Here is a 21,744-nt window from a genome sequence, read left to right as displayed (position 1 = left end):
CAACACTTGGGTTCAAATCCCAGCTCTGAGCATAACTCAGTGAGTGACGTTGAACCCAGCACAGTCATTTCCTTAGCCCTAACTTTGTAATTAATTATTACACTTGATACACTCATCCTTGTGATGGTTATGTGAGATTTTGTGAAAATGCCTGATACATTATGGATTCTCCCTGAATCTCCCTCTGAGGAAGCCTCAAACTGATGAAAGCATGTATGCTGTTCTTGTTTGCATGGCTCAGCACCCTGAGGTCTGGTTTACAGAATTCCTGCTTTCACAATATGAAGAGAAGGGCCCTGGCCAGTGAGGTCTAACAGTGACATTTCTGTATTGGCCCATGAGAACATCTGGCATTAATCAAAGCTATAAAATGTCTCTTGAGGTACTATATGCCCTGTTTATTGGCATATTGGTCTCAAAATTTCACTCCTAGTTTAAAAATATAAATTGTTTGTCCCCAATTACCACTGGACTTGGTGTCCACTTAATTGTCCTGTCAGCATTCAAATGACCGTGTCTTTGATCACAGTATCAGATACACGGGTCTTTCTACAGATCAAAGTTTCTTTTGAGAACAATTACTTTCTGACACAAAACTGACACATTCCTATCTTATCATAAAGTTTTGAAAACAGGCTAATCAACACATATATTGCAGATTACGACACGAGTCAGTCATCTTCTCCCTGATAGAGAACTATGTGGGTCGAAAGCTTAAACACTAAAACTCAACCCCACTACCATGTTCTAGAGTCAAAGAACACAGGTACTAAATAGCTGCTTTTCAAGATGAGTAGTGGTGGAGAGATGTGAAAGTAATTAAAACTAAATCATGATCCTTGTATTGAGGATGGAGCACTTCATGTTACCTAGAAAAGTTACATTATCATTGTCATTCTTAGGCATTTATCAGTCATCTGACTGACGTGGCCCTGTGTCTTGCCAAAGTTACGTAGACCTGTGGTCAGACTATGGCTCCTGCATGCAACCCTGTTCCAACACGCACCACCCAAGGCTTTTTAAGATTTTCGGTCACTACACAGTAGGGCAGACACCAACTGTCTAGCTTTCCTAGTTAATGGGGATGGCTACCAAGCGTTCCTATTCTCTCCTTCCACATACTTACAGTAGTGACAAAGACACAGAAATTCCTCCTATTTATCAAGTTATAATTTCAACATAATGCATATAAAGATGTGGGTCAGGGCAAAACACATAAATTACTTTCTCTGTTAAAATATGGCACTTGGAGTGGTGCCTGGGTGGCTCAGTCGGTTGGGCGTCCAATTTCGGCTCAGGTCATGATCTCGCAGTTCGTGAGTTCGAGCCCCGTGTCGGGCCCTGTGTTGACAGCTCAGAGCCTGGAGCCTGCCTCCGATTCTGGGTCTCCTTCCTTCTCTCTCCGCTCCTCCCCCTCTAGCATTCTGTCTCTCTCTCAAAAATAAATAAAAAACATTACAAAAAAAATTTTTTTGAACCAAATTAAAGATGGCACTGGGGTACCTGAGTGGCTCAGTCAGTTGAGCGTCCAAATCTTGATTTTGGCTCAGGTCATGATCTCATGGTTTGTAAGTTCAAGCCCCGCTTTCGCCTCTGCGCTGACAGTGCAGAGCCTGCTTGAGATTCTGTCTCTCCCCTTCTCTCTGCCCCTCCCCCCACTTGTTTTCTCTCTCTTTTTCTCTCTCTAATAAACTTTAAAAAAAGATGGCATGAGTGTTAATTATTCTGAAGTTTGCTGAGTTTGAGTTATTAACTGTTTAATGAATATGAATACTATCATGCCCTATAAAATGAGAAAAATATATAAACGTATGTGAAAAATCATTAAGGCATCAAATAGGGAATTTTAAAGATCAAAATGGTGAGAAAATGAATTGCTTATATAATGTCACTTTAGACTTATATATTCAGTCACTGGACAAATACTTAAGCACCCAATGTGCTTTGTGCTAGGTGTCTAGGATCTATCGCTGAACAAAACAAAAAAGACCCTTGGCTTCATGAGGTTTATATTCTAGCAGATACATATATACAGATAGCCAAAAATAATCATAATAATTAAATTATGTAATATGTTAGAAGGTATCGGGTGCTATGAAAAAAGGAAAAGCAGTGTGAGGGTGTTTGGAAATGCTGTGGAGGGGAGAAGGAAGGAGGGAGTTGTAACCAGGTGGTCAGGGTATGTCTCATTAAAAGGTGAAGAGCGGGACGCTGGCTGGCTCAGTTGGAGGAACGCGCGACTCTTGATCTCAGGGTTGTGGGTTCGAGCCCCATGATGGGTATAGAAATTATTTAAAAATAAAATCTTAAAAAAAAAGTGTAAATAACGAAAAGGACAGTGTGGCAGGAGCAGAGTGAGCAAGGGGGGCAAAGATACAAGATGAGATCAGATAGGCAGGAGGGGCCAGATCATGGAGTACCTTGTAGGCCACTATAAGGACATTAGTTTTTACTCTCAAAGAAATGGAGAGCCATTGAAGGATTCTGAGCAGAGTGAATTATGTATTGAAGGAACCCTGGTGGCTTCTGTGTACAGAACAGACTGCAGCAGGCAGGGAAGGTAGCAGGGAAACCAGTTGTGAGGCAACCGCAGTGATCCAGGCTGGGGATGTTGGCCTGGTCTAAGGTGTAGTAGTGAGGATAATGAAAGGTGGCCAGATCCTGGATATATTTTGAAAGGAGAACCACCAGCATTTCCAGACCGGATCAGGAGTGTAATATGAAAGAAAGAAGAGCCAAGGATGACTCCAAGGTTTGGGGCCCAATCACTTAGAAAGATGAAATTGCCATCTCCTGAGATGGAGACTGCTGGGGGGCAGAGAAGTTTTGTGAGGGGGTAAGATCAGGACTTTAGGGTTGGACATATTAAATCTCAAACAGGTAGCAGTCATTCAAGTGGAGATACTAAGTAGGCAGTTGGTTCTCAAAGCCCGGCAGAGTATTCAGGAAAGAGGTCTGGGTGAGAAATACAAATTTAGAGTCCCTGGCATAGATAAGATGTTTGAACTCTGGAGACTGGAAGAAACCACCAATGGAATGAGTAGATAAAAAGATCAGGGACAGGCCCTGGAACACACTGATATGAAGAGTCAGGGTGGAAAAGGAACCAGCAAAGAAACTAAAGAGTGATGGAGAAGTAGGACGAAAACTAAGAGTGTTATACTTTTGGAAGCTAAGAACTGGATAAGGAGAAACCATAAATATGTAGCCCAGAAAATAACATAAAACAACTCTCAGGCAAAAGGGACAAATAATAAAAACTGAAGCAGCTGCCAATAGTAATGTTTATTTAGAAAGTTAGGCCTCACTTAAACTGATCTAGAAGATTTGTACCCTCACAGTGGAGACTGTAAGTGGGTAGGCCTAAAAGAGAAATCATTTGACAGCTTTCAGGAAACAATAGGATTCCTCATCTTTAAAAGTCAACTACTGGGGCACCTGGGTGGCTCAGTCGGTTGGGCGTCTGACTTCAGCTCAGAGGGTCATGATTTCGCTGTCTGTGAGTTCAAGCCCTGCATCGGGCTCTGTGCTGACAGCTGGGAGCCTGGAGCCTGTTTCAGATTCTGTGTCTCCCTCTCTCTCTGCCCCTCCCCCGCTTGTGCTCTCTGTCAAAAATAAACATTAAAAAAATAAAGAAATAAAAGTCAACTACTAAAAGAGAAAACCTCCAACCCTGCTTCAAGAGCAAGACTGACACAGAGCATGCATATTTTCTCTCAAGTCTCGTGTACAGCCTAGCAGGTAAAAATCTTAAGAGTTTTTAACCTAACCACTTCATTGTACTTCTGGATCTTCAAAGAAGACCTAGATAAATTAATTCCCTGCTTGATTAGGGATCTGAATTTAACACCAACCTCAAGCTCAAGGGCCAACTCCAATCCTGGGAAGCTTTTATTAAGCCCTTTTCCAAATGGGTATCATCTCTCTCCTTTGACTCTTCTACAGCCCTCACTTAAAGCCACTCAATCAGCAATCACATTGTCTTTAAATTAATTCTCATTTTTATACCAGGACTGGATAGATGCTTTACATACATTTTTTTTCTAATCCTTACAACTCTACACAATTGGGTTTATCCCTATTTTATAGATGAAGAAACTGATGCTCACAGGAATTACTCAAGGTCATGCAACTAGTTAGGGACAAAACCCAGATGTGTCTTACTGCAGAGCCCTTACCTTGACCCAATATACACTACTGCTTCTGGAATAGAAATGCCACACCAGTAATTACTAGTAACTATTTCTGTGACCCTAGACAAGTTTTTAAATCTCTTGGTGCCTCAGTCTTTTTATCAGTGAAATGAAGATGTTGCATCACAAGTACTCCCTGTTGTGAAGATGAAATAAGATAATATATGTAAAAGTTGTAAACTATATAACAGCTCTTATTATTATATTTACTAGATTTTATCCTCCTTCGACAGGTTCTTATACCTCCTGTGTATTCCCTTCAATACACAACAGAGGGTTTAATGTGAATTGAATATCATCTACTTGTATTTGGAAAGATGTAAGACACTTTTTCCTCCTCTAAGGGGAAGGCTGGATCCATGAAGCCTGGATTAAGCAAGTATCCACAATCCAAACCTTAATTTACAACACGAGCAAGCAACTTGGTGCACCCATTAAACACGAGACTTCAACAGGCTGCATGGCAACAGCCCGCAACTGTCTGGTGTTTCCTCTCCAACACAGCTTTTAGTGTTATAACTGTTCGACAATGCAAAAAATCACAAATGAAAAATATCAATACATTTTCTAAGAAAACATGCCTGGAAGGAAGGAGAGCAGAAAAAAGACCTGGTTTGTTATTGGAGTTAACAGAGACCCTATTGTTTTGTGTACTATCTGATTTACAGCCTCCTGATGACAATAATATCTAGAATACCATCTAACTCATCACTCACTATGAAATTTGATTTACTTTAAGGTTAGAGAGGGAGGGAGCTAAAACATAAGAGACTCTTAAAAACTGAGAATAAACTGAGGGTTGATGGGGGGGTGGGAGGGCAAGGAGGGTAGGTGATGGGTTCTGAGGAGGGCACCTGTTGGGATGAGCACTGGGTGTTGTATGGAAACCAATTTGACAATAAATTTCATATAAAAAAAAGAGAAAAAGACCAATAATGTATTTATTAAATTTCCTTAGGCATACTCACTTCACTTAACATCTTTGAATATGAAGAAGTCACTTAACATCTTTGCTAATGATGGATCTGTTTTCCAACCTACACAGTAAGGACTAATATTATTTTGCCTATGTCACAGGTTTTTTGTAAAGGTCAGATGAAAGAACATATGTAAAATTAATTTACAAATTATAAATGTTACAAGAATAACTAGACAGTCACCCACCACTTGCCCTTTGGTAAATGTCTGGTATTAACAAAACAGGGGTGCCTGGGTGGCTCAGTTGGTTAAACGTCTGACTTCAGCTCAGGTCATGATCTCACAGCTCATGGGTTGGAGCCCTGCATCAGGCTCTGTGCTGACAGCTCAGAGCCTGGAACCTGCTTCAGATTCTGTGTCTCCCTCTTTCTCTGCCCCTTGCCTGCCCACGCTCTGCCTCTCTCTCTCAAAAATAAACATTAAAAAAAAAATCAGTCATAAGTTGCAGACAACCTTTATTTAAAAAAAAAAAAAAAACTGAGATACTGATTTCTCTGTGTGCGCTCACTTTGTAGTACCTAAGAGAATTTTTAAGTTTTTTTAATGTTTATTTATTTGAGAGAGAGAGAAAGAGCGTGAGCAGGGGAGAGGCAGAGAGAGAAGGAGACACAGAATCCAAAGCAGGCTCCAGGCTCTGAGAAGTCAGCACAGAGCCCGACACAGGGGCTCGAACTCATGAACCATGAGGTCATGACCTGAGCTGAAGTCGGATGCTTAACTGACTGAGCCACCCAGGCACCCCCCTAAGAGAATTTCTTTTAAAAAATCTATTCATCTTTGAAAAGGACACCACAAATGTTTTAACTCTAGAAGCTATAGAAGAGATGGTAAAGTAGATCCTCCCACAACAGATCTATATTCCAACAACAACAAAAAAGCTTCAGATGGTTCAGATATGCCTTCCTAAAAGGGTAAAAATGGACTGTGAAGTCAGAATGTAGCCACATACTAAAAAAAAAAAAAAAAAGATGTAGTCACACACTACATATGTGACAGGTGTCACATACGAGGTCATTTTATCTACTACCTCAGTCTCTGCAAAATGCCGAGTGACTCAGAGTACTAAAAACCAGTCCTTTTCCCTGCCTCCCATTGGTTACCCCAGTGCTTCTTCAACACCTCTGGCAAAACAGGAATTAGGAGAATAGAGAAATCAAAATTAGTTCTAGATCCAGGACTGCTTACCATTTCTCTTCCTGTTTCCTTGACTTAATTCTTTTCTGGACTAAGCATAGGAACCCACAAAGGACTGATGTCATAGCTTACAAGCTGACCGCTTGAGCCCAAAAATCCTTGAGCTGTGTTACCAACTTCCACCAAAACTTTAATGAAAAGTTACACAAATATCCAAAAGTAGACTAAGAGCTAGAAAAGATCCAAGTTCTTGCACAGTATACATACCACAGAAGAATGTACCTTTGCATCATTTTGCTTGTCACTTATCAACCATGTTGAACTATAAATATATTTTTAGCCACAATAGCAAGAAAAAAGGAAGGGACGTAATAAGCACTTTAGAGCAAATTTTGCCAGGGGCAGATACTTTAGACACTGCCTATTCTTGTTTCAGTATAAAGAGGCTTAAATTTGCCTTTGTGATAGAAATAAACAAAATAAATTGCTTGAGTACTTGAATTCTAAATCTCCTATGAAATCCTTGCCCTCCCCTCATTTGAAATTGCTAACTAACATTTCTCAAATAATCCTCTGAATAAAATCCCCACTTTCCCAGAAGTATCCCACAAGTAGGTGTAATGCTTCTTCGTGTCAAGACCATTTGGCCTTTACAGCCTACCTAATTTCTGTACCATTCTGTCAAAAAATAATTTATTGATGTGGGCAAAATCATTGCCCCATCTTTGTCCCTGATTATGATTTGTAAGCTACTTAAAGAAAAAGTGACCAACTAAGTTCTTTGTATTGATGACATTTGTTCCGGTATTTTAGCCTTCCTTTTTTTTTTTTTTTAAAGTTTTTTTTTTCCATTTTTTACGGTTTGGCAATTTTTTAAATTCCAAAAGCACACCACGAAACCTATCCTCTATTTAATGATCTGATGGATGTGTTGCCCTTGTCTTAAGGGACCTTGAATTTCAAGAGTCCCTGAATTACAACCAGGATAATGTTTAAGACCAACCTCAACGTGATCTATCTTGCTCTTCTAAGAAATTTTCCTGTATGAAATAACAATACCCGTTACCAGCAAAGCCGGAGAAGCATACTCACCAAGTGAACATAAGGCACAAAGTATCCAAAAAGTGCAAGCGGTATTCCAACTGCCCAAACCGCATAGGCTGTCACCTTGAAGAGGGCAAAATTGAAAAATTTTTTTGGAGGACTAAACTTCCTCCTGGAAAAGAGGGAGAATCTGTTGTTGCCTCCTTTGGTTCCACCCTCTTTATCTTTGGCACTTGGAGCAAGAGGTCGGTACGTAAAGCTAGCCAGAAAGAGAACAAACATGAAGATGCAGAGGACCCTCAGTGTGTGAAAGAGGCCCACGGTGTCAGTCAGAACCCTTAAAAGGAAAGGCAGCAAAATTGTGAAGATGCTGCTGCCGGCGGTGACAATGCCATTCACCAGTCCAAGGCGCTTCTTGAAATAGTGTCCCAAAATGACCAGCGAAGGCTGGTATGCAAAGGAGCAGCCACAAGCAAATATGATTCCATAGGTAAGGTACAGAGGCTCGATGGAGCTGTGGGGAGATGAAACAGAGAGAAAGCAGCTTTCATTATTTTTATCAAGTGCTTGGTAGAATAAAACCTTCTAGTAAGAGTGGGTTTTAGCTCTTCAACCGATTTTACACAAATAAAAATTTAACAGAAAGAGGTGAAAAACTCAACAAGCTAAGAATATGACACTAAAAATATTTTCACGTCATCTGAATGGATAATAAAATGCCTCAACTATGTGAAAAATGACCATTAAGGCCATCAGTGATTTTGTTCCTCTTCCTCTTTTCATGGATTTCAGGTGAACCGTGCAGCACTCAGTCAGAACTGTTGTGCTCTCCACAACTCAGAAAGGACAGTGCCAGGAAGGGCTTCAGTAAAATGACAGTGATTAAACTAACGAACAAAAAAAACCTAGTCTCAATAAAAGCTTTTGAAAATTATAATTTTACTACAAAAACTCATTATTTTATTGAGACTTCCCAGACACTTACTAAGCAATCTATTCAAGGGAAAAGCTGCATTTGATATTTTCTCCCCAAGGTTATTTCAGAAACATTTGCACAGAGAAGCAGTTGTGTCTCATTTCTGCTGGCCTAACGGCTGTGGACCAACCTTCGCCCCTGTACTGCACGGCTCTCGGCATTGTGCAAGACAGCAAAAGACCATGTTCTGACTGCCGGAAGACGAGGGGAAGTGTGTTATTAGTGATCCCACCTTATAAGTTTTAAGGCCACGTATGCCTCAAAACAATAATAAAGGATTAAGAATTGTATAGTTTAACCAAATAACTTAATTACATATCTCTTAGGAACATCAAGGATATTATTACATTCTTTGAAGCAATTAAGGTAAGGAGTAAAAGAATACTAAATTTTTTTCTTTTTGAAAAGCCCAATTCAAAAGGCTGTATCTCAGTAGCAAAGGCAAATTATTTATTAGAAACTAAGACAGATAAAGTTGGTTAATAATTAAAATTTGAACAATAACACCAGTCTAGCAATATGCTAAGGTAATCATAAGGAACTCTAGCATCTGATAAAATCAAGGCATGTTGGCAATCTTCTCTGAGATGCCCTTCCCCCATTATTAGTCCACAGCAAGCACAATCTCCAAATGAGGCTCAAGAGTCACTCCTAGGTTTTCCCAGGTTAATTTTACTTCACTCTGATCACCCTCTACTCAATCTCCACTCTATTCCATAAACATATATTCAGCAGCCATAGGTTCCAGGTACTTGACGAAAAAAATATTAAACATGTAAAAAACACCCTATTCATAATCTTTGTGAAACAAGACATCTACCCAAACAATATAGAACAAAATACTTCATTCATGCTGCCTCAGTGCCTCAGTTTTTCCACATAAGTAGTTTTCAAGATAACTGCAACTTACTTCTTAAGGTGCTATTTTTATTTAACAATTTTAAAGGAAAAATCTAAACCCACTGTACATTTCTCTGCCTTTTTCAAAGCATATATTAAAAACAGTATTGACAACGTGGTACAATCATGGACACCTGTATCTATACAATATGTCACAGTACTGTAAATCTGTCAGTTGGAAAACCTGAGAGCCATGGATATAAACTGGAAACATTCTCTTGGGCACTATTTTAAATACTAAGTTCTGCGTGATATTAAGCTTTGTATGTCTCCTACAGAGTAAAGCGCATAAGGACAAATGATGGCATTTTCAATGCTGCTCAGCATCTTTCACTTCTAAATTTTCACCTCAGTAACAGCTGGTTCAAATCGCTCAAGTTTGACAACTGGAAAAGTGCAGTGTACATCAGTAAATATCAACCATGTGTGTAAAGAGGATCCCGAGAAGGGATGTGATGTGACCTGGAGTTGCCAGAGAAGGCTTTCCTAAGAAAGCTGAACTTGAACTATAGGAAAGTGAGTCCACTGTTCGACACCTGGAATTTATACCACGTGACCCCTCGCTCCCCTTACAGCTTGATAGCTTTTGATCAGTGGGTTAAAAAAAATGCAACTGAATAAATAATATGAGAGAGGTACAAACAAAAGCATTCAAATTATGAAGCTCTGACTTGCTGCCATGGATAACACTGTGTAAGTCATAGTGCTTAAAGCTTACGCAATGAAAAGAGGATTTTTTCCTCGTAAACAGCAAAGTTTCTGAAAGCACAACTTTATGGTATCTAACAGTTCTTGAAAAGCAGCATGAAGAACCAAGTCCTTACCTTACAAAAGAACTGGACAGGAGTCCAATGAATCCAACAGCAGCACCCACGACAGCTGTCTTCTGACAACCAAACGTGTCTGTGAAGACGCTGGCTATTGGGCAGCAAAAGAAAATCATCCCCATGGACAGAGAACTTACCCACGCTGTAAAAGAGGGACAAAAGGGACATTATGTTATGGCAAACTGCATCTGTAGTTATCCCATAGGATATATAATATAAATTTAGAATAACATTAGTGCAAAAAAGCTACTACTTTTTTGGAATGGGAAGAAATTGGAATAAATTAGAAACAGATCTGAATCACAGCCCAAAGGACTGGCCAATACTAATTATAACTGGCACAGCAATTATTTGTGTTTAACTGAATTCTTAGTTTGTTTCCGTAATCAAATCAAACACTCTTCTATGACCCAAACTCTATTAATCTCTAACCTGGTATCTATGGTTTTAAGCAAGTTCTAGTCTATGGAAAGAAAGTCATTAAAAAAAAATTAGATACATTTACTAATGCATGCTTAGGTGGTCAAACTGCGAAGAAATGATGACCACTGGAAGTCAGGATAGTGGTTAACGCTTAGGGGGAGGAAACAGAATTATAATCATTTGGAACCAATAGTTAAGACTGAACATCTGCCTAGAGTCTGGGCTTAGTTCTTGTGCTAAGGCAATCAAGTCATACACAGGTAGACTATCTGTTGACCTGGATAATAGTTACTGGGTATCCCTTTATTGATGAAACCACACACACATTTTATCTTCTTTCCCGAAAGTATGTTATCTTTCACAATTAAAAATAAAAACAAAACTTAAGAATCAGAAGTCACGGGGCACCTGAATGGTTCGGTCAGTTAGGCATCTGACTTTTGATTTTGGCTCATGTCGTGATCTCACGGTTTGTGGGTTTGAGCCCTGCATAGGGCTCTTCATTGATGGTGTGCAACCTGCTTGTGATTCTCTCTCTCTCTGTCCTTCTCCCACTTGCATGTGCACACTCTCTCAAAATAAATAAACATAAAACATTTTGAATCAAAAGTCATAATTTCCTGTTCTGATTCTGTAAAAGCCAAAACAAAAGGGAACCAATAACAGAGAAATACTGAATATAAATTATAATTTTGTGCCAAAGAAACAAGTGATCTCACAAGATACTAAGTCTATAAATTCTAATTAAAAAGTATAATAAACTAATGGGACCTAAGTGCATGGGCTAAAAAACAGACAGATTTGGGTCCAAATCCCTTGGCCCTATAACTACAATACATCCTTAGGCAAGTCACTTCTGCTTAGTCTGTTTTCTTATCTCAAAAGGGGATCTAACACATACCTTTCCAGAATCATTAAGAATTAGGGAAAATGTATCTAAACCTCAATATCTAGCACAGAAGACCTTAATGATTTAGAGTTTTAACAACAACAAACTGTCTGTCTTATACATTGGAACAAATGATCTCTAAAGCTCCCTCCTCTAAACTGAAAGCTTACTAGTTAGTATATTTCCTCAGCAAAGGAAGTAAGTCCAGACCCTATGCAAATGATCACTTCTTAATAATGGGGTACAAAAAGAAGAATTTATCAGGCTAACAATTTAATGCTTTGCCTTCTTACATTTTAAATTATTCATATTTTAATCAGCCATATTTTGATCTTCCTAACCTTACCAGAAAGGAGACTATGTTCTTAAAACACAACGAAAAGACTGTACAAAGCAATATTTTTTTTAAATTTAAGAATAATTAACATACAGTGTTCTATTAATTTCAGGTGTACAACATAATGATTCAATAATTTTACACATTACTCAGGATTCATCATGATAAGTGTATTCTTTTTTTTTAATATGAAATTTATTGTCAAATTGGTTTCCATACAACACCCAGTGCTCATCCCAAAAGGTGCCCTCCTCAATACCCATCACCCACGCCCCCTTGCTCCCACCCCCCATCAACCCTCAGTTTGTTCTCAGATTTTAAGAGTCTCTTATGCTTTGGCACTCTCCCTCTCTAACCTCTTTTTTTTTTTTTTTTTTTAATTCCCCTCCCCCATAGACTTCTGTTAAGTTTCTCAGGATCCACATAAGAGTGAAAACGTATGGTATCTGTCTTTTTCTGCCTGAATTATTTCACTTAACACTCTCCAGTTCCATCCACATTGCTACAAAGGGCCATATTTCATTCTTTCTCAGTGCCACATAGTATTCCATGTGTATATAAACCACAATTTCTTTATCCATTAGTCAGTTGATGGACATTTAGGCTCTTTCCATAATTTGGCTATTGTTCAGAGTGCTGCTATAAACATTGGGGTACAAGTGCCCCTATGCATCAATACTCCTATATCCCTTGGGTAAATTCCTAGCAGTGCTATTGCTGGGTCATAGGGTAGGTCTATTTTTAATTTTTTGAGGAACCTCCACACTGTTTTCCAGAGCAGCTGCACCAGTTTGCATTCCCACCAACAGTGCAAGAGGGTTCCTGTTTCTCCACATCCTCTCCAGCATCTATAGTCTCCTGATTTGTTCATTTTAGCCACTCTGACTGTCATGAGGTGATATCTGAGTGTGGTTTGATTTGTATTTCCCTGATGAGGAGCGACATTGAGCATCTTTTCATGTGCCTGTTGGCCATCTGGATGTCTTCTTTAGAGAAGTGTCTATTCATGTTTTCTGCCCATTTCTTCACTGGATTATTTGTTTTTCGGGTGTGGAGTTTGGTGAGTTCTTTATAGATTTTGGATACTAGCCCTTTGTCTGATATGTCATTTGCAAATATCTTTTCCCGTTCTGTTGGTTGCCTTTTAGTTTTGCTGATTGTTTCCTTTGCTGTGCAGAAGCTTTTTATCTTCATGAGGTCCCAATAGTTCATTTTTGCTTTTAATTCCCTTGCCCTTGGGGATGTGTCAAGTAAGAAACTGCTGCGACTGAGGTCAGAGAGGTTTTTTCCTGCTTTCTCCTCTAGGGTTTTGATGGTTTCCTGTCTCAAATTAAGGTCCTTCATCCATTTTGAGTTTGTTTTTGTGAATGGTATAACCAAGTGGTCTAGTTTCATTCTTCTGCATGTTGCTGTCCAGTTCTCCCAACACCATTTGTTAAAGAGACTGTCTTTTTTTCCATTGGATATTCTTTCCTGTTTTGTCAAAGATTAGTTGGCCATACTTTTGTGGGTCTAGTTCTGGGGTTTCTATTCTATTCCATTGGTCTATGTGTCTGTTTTTGTGCCAATACCATGTTGTCTTGATGATTACAGCTTTGTAGTAGAGGCTAAAATCTGGGATTGTGATGCCTCCTGCTTTGGTCTTCTTCAAAATTACTTTGGCTATTCCATATGAATTTTAGGATTCCATATGAATTTTAGGATTCATATGAATTTTGGATTCCATATGAATTTTAGGATTGTTTGTTCTAGCTTCGAGAAGAATGCTGGTGCAATTTTGATTGGGATTGCATTGAATGTGCAGATAGCTTTGGGTAGTATTGACATTTTTACAACATTTATTCTTCCAATCCATGAGCACGGAATGTTTTTCCATTTCTTTATATCTTCTTCAATTTCCTTCATAAGATTTCTATAGTTTTCAGCACACAGATCTTTTACATCTTTGGTTAGGTTTATTCCTAGGTATTTTATGCTTCTTGGTACAATTGTGAATGGGATCAGTTTCTTTATTTGTCTTTCTGTTGCTTCATTATTAGTGTATAAGAATGCAACTGATTTCTGTAGCCTGCAACTTTGCTGAATTCATGTATCAGTCCTAGCAGACTTTTGGTGGAGTCTATCGGATTTTCCATATATAATATCATGTCATCTGCAAAAAGTGAAAGCTTGACTTCATCTTTGCCAATTTTGATGCCTTTGATTTCCTTTTGTTGTCTGATTGCTGATGCTAGAACTTCCAACACTATGTTAAACAACAGCGGTGAGAGTGGACATCCCTGTCGTGTTCCTGATCTCAGGGAGAAAGCTCTCAGTTTTTCCCCATTGAGGATGATATTAGCTGTGGGCTTTTCATAAATGGCTTTTATGATGTTTAAGTATATTCCTTCTATCCCGACTTTCTCGAGGGTTTTAATTAAGAAAGGATGCTGAATTTTGTCAAATGCTTTTTCTGCGTCGATTGACAGGATCATGTGGCTATTTTATTTTATTTTATTTATTAATGTGATGTATCACATTGATTGATTTACGAATGTTGAACCAGCCCTGCAGCCCAGGAATGAATCCCACTTGATCATGGTGAATAATTCTTTTTATATGCTGTTGAATTCGATTAGCTAGTATCTTATTGAGAATTTTTGCATCCATATTCATCAGGGATATTGGCCTGTAGTTCTCTTTTTTTACTGGGTCTCTGTCTGGTTTAGGAATCAAAGTAATGCTGACTTCACAGAATGAGTCTGGAAGTTTTCCTTCCCTTTCTAATTTTTGGAATAGCTTAAGAAGGATAGGGATTATTTCTTCTTTAAATGTCTGGTAGAATTCTCCTGGGAAGCCATCTGGTCCTGGACTCTTATTTGTTGGGAGATTTTTGATAACTGACTCAATTTCTTAGTTGGTTATGGGTCTGTTCAAGCTTTCTATTTCTTCCTGTTTGAGTTTTGGGAGTGTGTGGGTGTTTAGGAATTTGTCCATTTCTTCCAGGTTGTCCAGTTTGTTGGCATATAATTTTTCATAGTATTCCCTGATAATTGCTTGTATTTCTGAAGGATTCATTGTAATAATTCCATTTTCACTCATGATTTTATCTATTTGGGTCATCTCCCTTTTCTTTTTGAGAAGCCTGGCTAGAGGTTTATCAATTTTGTTTAATTTTTCAAAAAACCAACTCTTGGTTTCATTGATCTGCTCTACAGTTTTTTTTAGATTCTATATTGTTTATTTCTGCTCTGATCTTTATTATTTCTCTTCTGCTGGGCTTGGGGTGTCTTTGCTGTTCTGCTTCTATTTCCTTTAGGTGTGCTGTTAGATTTTGTATTTGGATTTTTCTTGTTTCTTGAGATAGGTACCTGGATTGCAATGTATTTTCCTCTCAGGACTGCCTTCGCTGCATCCAAAAGTGTTTGGATTATTGTATTTTCATTTTTGTTTGTTTCCATATATTTTTTAATTTCTTCTCTAATTGCCTGGTTGACCCATTCATTCTTTAGTAGGGTGTTCTTTAACCTCCATGCTTTTGGAGGTTTTCCAGACTTTTTCCTGTGGTTGATTTCAAGCTTCATAGCATTGTGGTCTGAAAGTATGCATGGTATGATCTCAATTCTTATATACTTATGAAGGGCTGTTTCGTGACCCAGTATGTGACCTATCTTGGAGAATGTTCCACGTGCACTGGAGAAGAAAGTATATTCTGTTGCTTTGGGACGCAGAGTTCTAAATACATCTGTCAAGTCCATCTGATCCAGTGTATCATTCAGGGCCCTTGTTTCTTTATTGACCGTGTGTCTAGATGATCTATCCATTGTTGTAAGTGGAGTATTAAAGTCCCCTGCAATGACCACATTCTTATCAATAAGGCTGCTTATGTTTGTAATTGTTTTATATATTTGGGGGCTCCCGTATTTGGTGCATAGACATTTATAATTGTTGGCTCTTCCTGATGGATAGACCCTGTAATTATTATATAATGTCCTTCTTCATCTCTTGTTACAGATTTTAATTTAAAGTCTAGTTTGTCTGATATAAGTATGGCTACTCCAGCTTTCTTTTGACTTCCAGTAGCATGATGGATAGTTCTCCATCCCCTCACTTTCAATCTGAAGGTGTCCTCAGGTCTAAAATGAGTCTCCTATAGACAGCAAATAGATGGGGCCTGTTTTTTTATCCATTCTGATACTCTATGTCTTTTTGGTTGGTTGGAGCATTTAGTCCATTTATGTTAGTATTATTATAGAAAGATATGGGTTTAGAGTCATTGTGATGTTTGTAGGTTTCATGCTTGTAGTGATGTCTCTGGTACCTTGTCTCACAGGATCTCTTGTAGGGCTGGTTCAGTGGTGATGAATTCCTTCAGTTTTTGTTTGTTTGGGAAGACCTTTATCTCTCCTTCTATTCTAAATGACAGACTTGCTGGATAAAGGATTCTCGGCTGCATATTTTTTCTGTTTACCACATTGACGATACCCTGCCATTCCTTTCTAGCCTGCCAAGTCTCAGTAGATAAATCTGTCACTAGTCTTATCAGTCTCCCTTTATATGTTAGAGCATGTTCATCCCTAGCTGCTTTCAGAATTTTCTCTTTATCCTTGTATTTTGCCAGTTTGACTATGATATGTTGTGCAGAAGATCGATTCAAGTTACATCTGAAGGCAGTTCTCTGTGCCTCTTGGATTTCAATGCCTTTTTCCTTCCCCAGATCAGGGAAGTTCTCAGCTATGATTTCTTCAAGTACATCTTCAGCACCTTTCCCTCTCTCTTCCTCCTCTGGATCCCAATTATGCATATGTTATTACGTTTAATTGTGTCACTTAGTTCTCTAATTCTCCCCTCATACTCCTGGATTTTTTTATCTTTTTCTCAGCTTCCTCTTTTTCCATAATTTTATCTCCTAATTCACCTATTTTCTCCTCTGCCTCTTCAATCCGAGCTGTGGTCACCTCCATTTTATTTTGCAGCTCATTTATAGCATTTTTTAGCTCCTCCTGACTGTTTCTTAGTCCCTTGATCTCTGTAGCAATAGATTCTCTGCTGTCCTCTATACTTTTTTCAAGCCCAATGATTAATTTTATGACTATTATTTTAAATTCATTTTCTGTTACATTGCTTAAATCGTTTTTGATCAGTTCGTTAGCTGTCGCTACTTCCTGGAGTTTCTTTTGAGGAGAATTCTTCCGTTTCATCATTTTGGATAGTCCCTGGAGTGGCGCGGAACTGCAGGGCACTTCCCCTGTGCTGTCTGGAGTAACTTGCATTGGTGGGTGGGGCGCAGTCAGACCTGATGTCTACCCTCAGCCCACCTCTGGGGCCACAGTCAGACTGGTGTGTACCTCATCGTCCCCTCTCCCAGGGACAGGACTCACTGTGGAGTGGTGTGGGCCCTGTTTGGGCTACTTGCACACTTCCAGGCTTGTGGTGCTACTTCGATGGGATCTGGTGTATTAGCCGGGGTGGATCCGCAAGGTGCACAGGGGCAGGAGGGGCAGACTCAGCTCGCTTTGTCTTTGGTGGTCCACTTCGGGAGGGGCCCTGTGGCACTGGGAGGGAGGCAGACCCATCGGAGGGATGGATACGCAGAAGCATAGCGTTGGGTGTTTGTGCGGTGCAAGCAAGTTCCCTGATGGGAACTGGTTCCCTTTGGGATTTTGGCTGGGGGATGGGCAAGGGAGATGGCGCTGGCGAGCACCTTTGTTCCCCACCAAGCTGAACTCTGTCCTCCGGGGCTCAACAACTCTCCCTCCTGTTGTCCTCTAGCCCTCCCGCTCTCAGAGCAGAGCTGTTGACTTATAACATTCCAGATGTTAAGTCCCGCTGACTGTCAGAACACACTCCATCCGGCCCCTCTGCTTTTGCAAGCCAGACTCAGGGGGCTCTGCCTTGATGGGCAGGCTGCCCCTCCACCACCCCAGCTCCCTCCCGCCAATCCGTGTAGCACGCACCACCTCTCTGCCTTTCCTACCCTCTTCCATGGGTCCCTCGTCTATGCTTGGCTCTGGAGTGTCCGTTCTGCTAGTCTTCTTGTGGTTTTCTGGGTTATTTAGGCAGATGTGGGTGGAATCTAAGTGCTCAGCAGGACACGGTGAGCCCAGCATCCTCCTACGCTGCCATCTTCCTCCAGAAAGATGATAAGTGTATTCTTAATGCCCTTTATTTCACCCATCCCTCCACCCACCTCCTTTCTGGCAACTACCACTCTGTTTTCTGTATTTAAGAGTCTGGGTTTTGGTCTATCTGTTCATTTGTTGTTGTTTTTTTTTTTCTTAAATTCCACACATTAGTGAAATCATATGGTATTTGTCTTTCTCTATCAGACTTATTTCACTTAGCATAATACCCTCTAGTTCCATTTGTGTTGTTGCAAATGGCAAGATCTTATTCTTTTTTAGGGCTAATATTCCATTGTGTGTGTATACATGTTGTATATGTATGTATACATGTATGTGTATATATGTTTACACATATAACCTACATCTTCTCTATCCATTCATCTACGGATGGACACTGGGGTTGCTTCCATCTCAAATAATGCAATCTTGACTTAGATGTTGGTAGTGGGGGATTCAGAAGTGGAGAGTACAAGGAAGAGACTGGCCAGATTAGGTCTCTAGGTGGATTAGAAGATAATAGGTGAATGAGAAGATAAAATTATGGAAAAAGAGTTAGTGCAACCCCAGCCCAGGTGGGCAGAGCTGTTCAGTATGGGTCTACTTCAGGAGAATTAAGAATTTTTTAATCTACTATCTTGTATAAAAATGTCACTGATTAATAATAATTCAATCTAACTTAAAAAATTCAGTCATCTATCATGTTTTTTCATGAAATAATCTAAACAATCTAGGCAAAATAGAAGAATAACATCCTGACATTTATTTTTGGATGAAGGCACTTTTACAACAAAGTAAAATGTCAACACTAAATAGGATCCCACATTAAAAAATCCAAAAGCATACACTTACATTGTGTGTAATGTTCATATAAATCAAAGTGTTTTTAAGAATAAAAACGAGTCTTAGAGCACCTGGGTAGCTCAGTCAGTTAAGTGTCTTGATTTTGGCTTAGGTCATGATCTCATAGTTCATGAGATCGAGCTCCACTGTGGCTCCACACTGACAGCATGGATCCTGCTTGAGATTCTCTCTCCCCTGCTCATACTCTCACTTAAAATAAATAAATAAACTTAAAAAAAAAAATTCAAGCCTTTACTCATTTAAAAAAAAAATGCATTATTGTTTAGATTTGGATGTTATACCAAACATGAAAAATTTTACAGATTTTGATGTCCATTGAACAAGCACTAACTGCAGGATATAATCAAATACAACTTTATTTTTGTCCCAACTATCCTCTTAAAATTTATGTGGGGGAAAAATGTTACCTTGCAACTGGATGACCACTTCAGCAGGTCCATATAATTCTTCTAGCCAATGTTAAATAACAGAAAGGCCTAAGTTCGCTTTCGGTAACAAACCAATCTTCACTTGGTTATCAAATCTTTTTCTCCAGCTCCAGCTTTGTCTCTTTTCCATGACCTCTTCTCCACTTCCCTAGCTGCCATATTCTCTAAAGTAGGCATGGGAAAGAGGGAAGCTGGGACAAGGAAGGTAAGGAGATTTTTCTCCCTTCCACTTAAAAGTGCCTATATGTTCTAGGCACTATCCTAGGCTACTGAGAATACAAAAACAACTAAGAGATTTCTCTACCTTTCAATAATTTTCAGTCTAGTAACATATATGCAAATAGAGGTCCAACAAGACCACCACATAGAAGGTGATAAATGCCTTAAGAGATATAGATGTCAAAAAATGCATAATAGGGACGCCTTGGTGGCTCAGTCAGTTGAGCATCCAACTTCGGCTCAGGTCATGATCTCGCGGTCTGTGAGTTCGAGCCCCACATCAGGCTCTGTGCTGACAGCTCAGAGCCTGGAGCCTGTTTCTGATTCTATGTCTCCCTCTCTCTGCCCCTCCCCCGCTCATGCTCTGTCTCTGTCTCTCTCTCTCTCTGTCAAAAATAAACATTTTTTTTAAATGTATAATAAATAAACTCTTTAAAATGTGTTTGTATACTCTTATTTGAATATATGTATGTGTATGTGATATTATAGAAAGAGACATACAAGAAAGGCCATGCTGGGGAATCTTTGTCAAAAAATACTAAGTAGCTTTCCAATTTCCCCATCCAGATCCTTTGTTTCCTCCTCCATATGGAGAACAAATCCTCAGCTTTCAGTATATGGCCAAAGGAGAATGCAAATCACTGAAGGGAAGTGGTTAGGTTTAATATATAAGATTTTCCTGCATATTAAATAAAATAAAGGTGTTAATAATAATGCAGACATAAATGATTGCAAAGGCAAAGTGTTTACAAATGAAAATACTCAAAGAGAGAACTACTATGGTTAGTTTAAGGTTGATATTCTTTTACCCTTTTTTGGTAGTTCCAACCCTCATTTTCACTTGATCTTGGCCTCTTTTCAAGACATCTTTGCTTTCTAATATCTCAACATTGTTTTAATAGCTTCAAATAAAATGAAATAATACAAAACTGAGATTAGAATGCAAAATATCATTCAATAAAGTTCCCATGACTCTTGGGGCATAGAGCTATCTGGCAACTACACAAAAATTCAAGAATGAGTAGACTGTACTTGACCATTTCCTTGCCACCCTAAATGTTATTTCGGAGTTATACTTCCACTAACGAGGGTTTTTTTTTAATTACTTGCTATCAACTTCTGTTAATAGCATCAGAGTGAAATGGTCAAGCAAACCCTCCTGCAGAGAACAATTATGGCATGTGTGCACTGGAAAAAAAAAAGTATTTAAACACACTGGAAAATGTCTAAAGCAGATAGAAGGTGGAGGAGAGTTTACCCTTGAAAAGCTGAAACTGAAACTAAAAACTGTAAGTCTGTGGGATTTTTTGAGGATCAAGACACAATACAAGTGCTGGATAGACTAGTTAGGGGCCAGACTAAAGACAAGTAACAGCTAGAGAAAAAAGAAAAGCAGCAGCTGAAGGCTGTAAGAACTGAGCAGAGATTATCAGCTGCTGTACATCACAGAGTGACAGTTTGCAGGAGTCCAGGCAAGCTAACTGCCTACTAGGAACAAAAACTCAATAACCTTGGAAGAATACAATAGAATCAGAGTTACTTCAAAATAGTATCTATAATATCCATGTTTCAACCTAAGATTATCAGACATTCAAAAAAATAATAATATTAATGGACTCTGAATGTGCTCAGATATTGCATTTAGCAAAGATTTCAAAAACCTGTTATAAATGTTAGAAGTATTAGAGGATACCATTTGAAATAATTAAATGTAAATATAATCTTACTCAGTGTGCAGATAGGGAATCTCAACAGTGAAATGCAAACTACAAAAAAATGGAAACTCTATAGTGATGAAAAGTACAATAACTGAAGAATGCATTCATAGGCTCACTAGACTGATAACAAAAGATAAAAAAGTATATGGAAATTTGAAGACAGGAAATACCCAACCTCAAGAACAGAGAGAAAAATATTTTTTAAAAAGGTACAAAGTGTTAAAGGTCTGTGAGACAAAAATCCAAAGGACCAACATGTGTATGACTGAAAGGAAACATGTGTATTTCCTAGAAAGGAAAAACAGGGGCAGAAAATATATATGAAGAAATAATGAAACCCCAAAATCACATATTATGTGAAAAACTAACTTACAGATCTAAGAAGCTCAAAGAACCTCCTTAAGCAAACCACTCCTAAACACACCATAAACTTCAGAATGTCAAAGATAAAGAGAAAAATTTGAAAGTAGAGAAAATAGGATAACCTATTATATACAAGGAAAACAATGATATCATTATCAGTTGGCTGCTCATAAGAAATAATGAAGGATAGAAAACACTGGACCAGTGTTATTTAATGGGTTGAAAGAGGAAAAAACTGTCTCTGTGGATTCTATATCCAGCTAAACTACCCTTCAAAAAATTAAGGCAAAATAAAAACATTTTTAGATAATAAAAACAGAGAATTTGTCACTGGGAGATTTCCACTACAA

At 38.8% G+C, this 21,744-nt stretch overlaps 1 protein-coding gene across 1 annotated transcript in view; it reads right to left on the bottom strand.

Annotated features, from left to right (window-relative positions):
• Nucleotides 1-21,744, bottom strand: part of SLC16A10 (solute carrier family 16 member 10) — a 114,038-nt gene that overhangs the window by 31,695 nt on the left and 60,599 nt on the right. Inside the window, exons 2-3 of the mRNA XM_060616401.2 lie at nucleotides 10,050-10,194; nucleotides 7,398-7,863 (exon numbers count right to left, since the gene is read on the bottom strand). Coding sequence (XP_060472384.1) covers nucleotides 7,398-7,863; nucleotides 10,050-10,194 — 611 coding nt within the window. The remainder of the gene's footprint in view (nucleotides 1-7,397; nucleotides 7,864-10,049; nucleotides 10,195-21,744) is intronic.

This window comes from Panthera onca, chromosome B2 (genome assembly GCF_046562875.1).
Source record: "Panthera onca isolate mPanOnc1 chromosome B2, mPanOnc1 haplotype 2, whole genome shotgun sequence".
NCBI classification, from domain to species: Eukaryota; Metazoa; Chordata; class Mammalia; order Carnivora; family Felidae; genus Panthera; species Panthera onca.
Note: the sequence above shows the minus strand (reverse complement) of the source record. Positions and strands in the feature narration are given on the sequence as shown.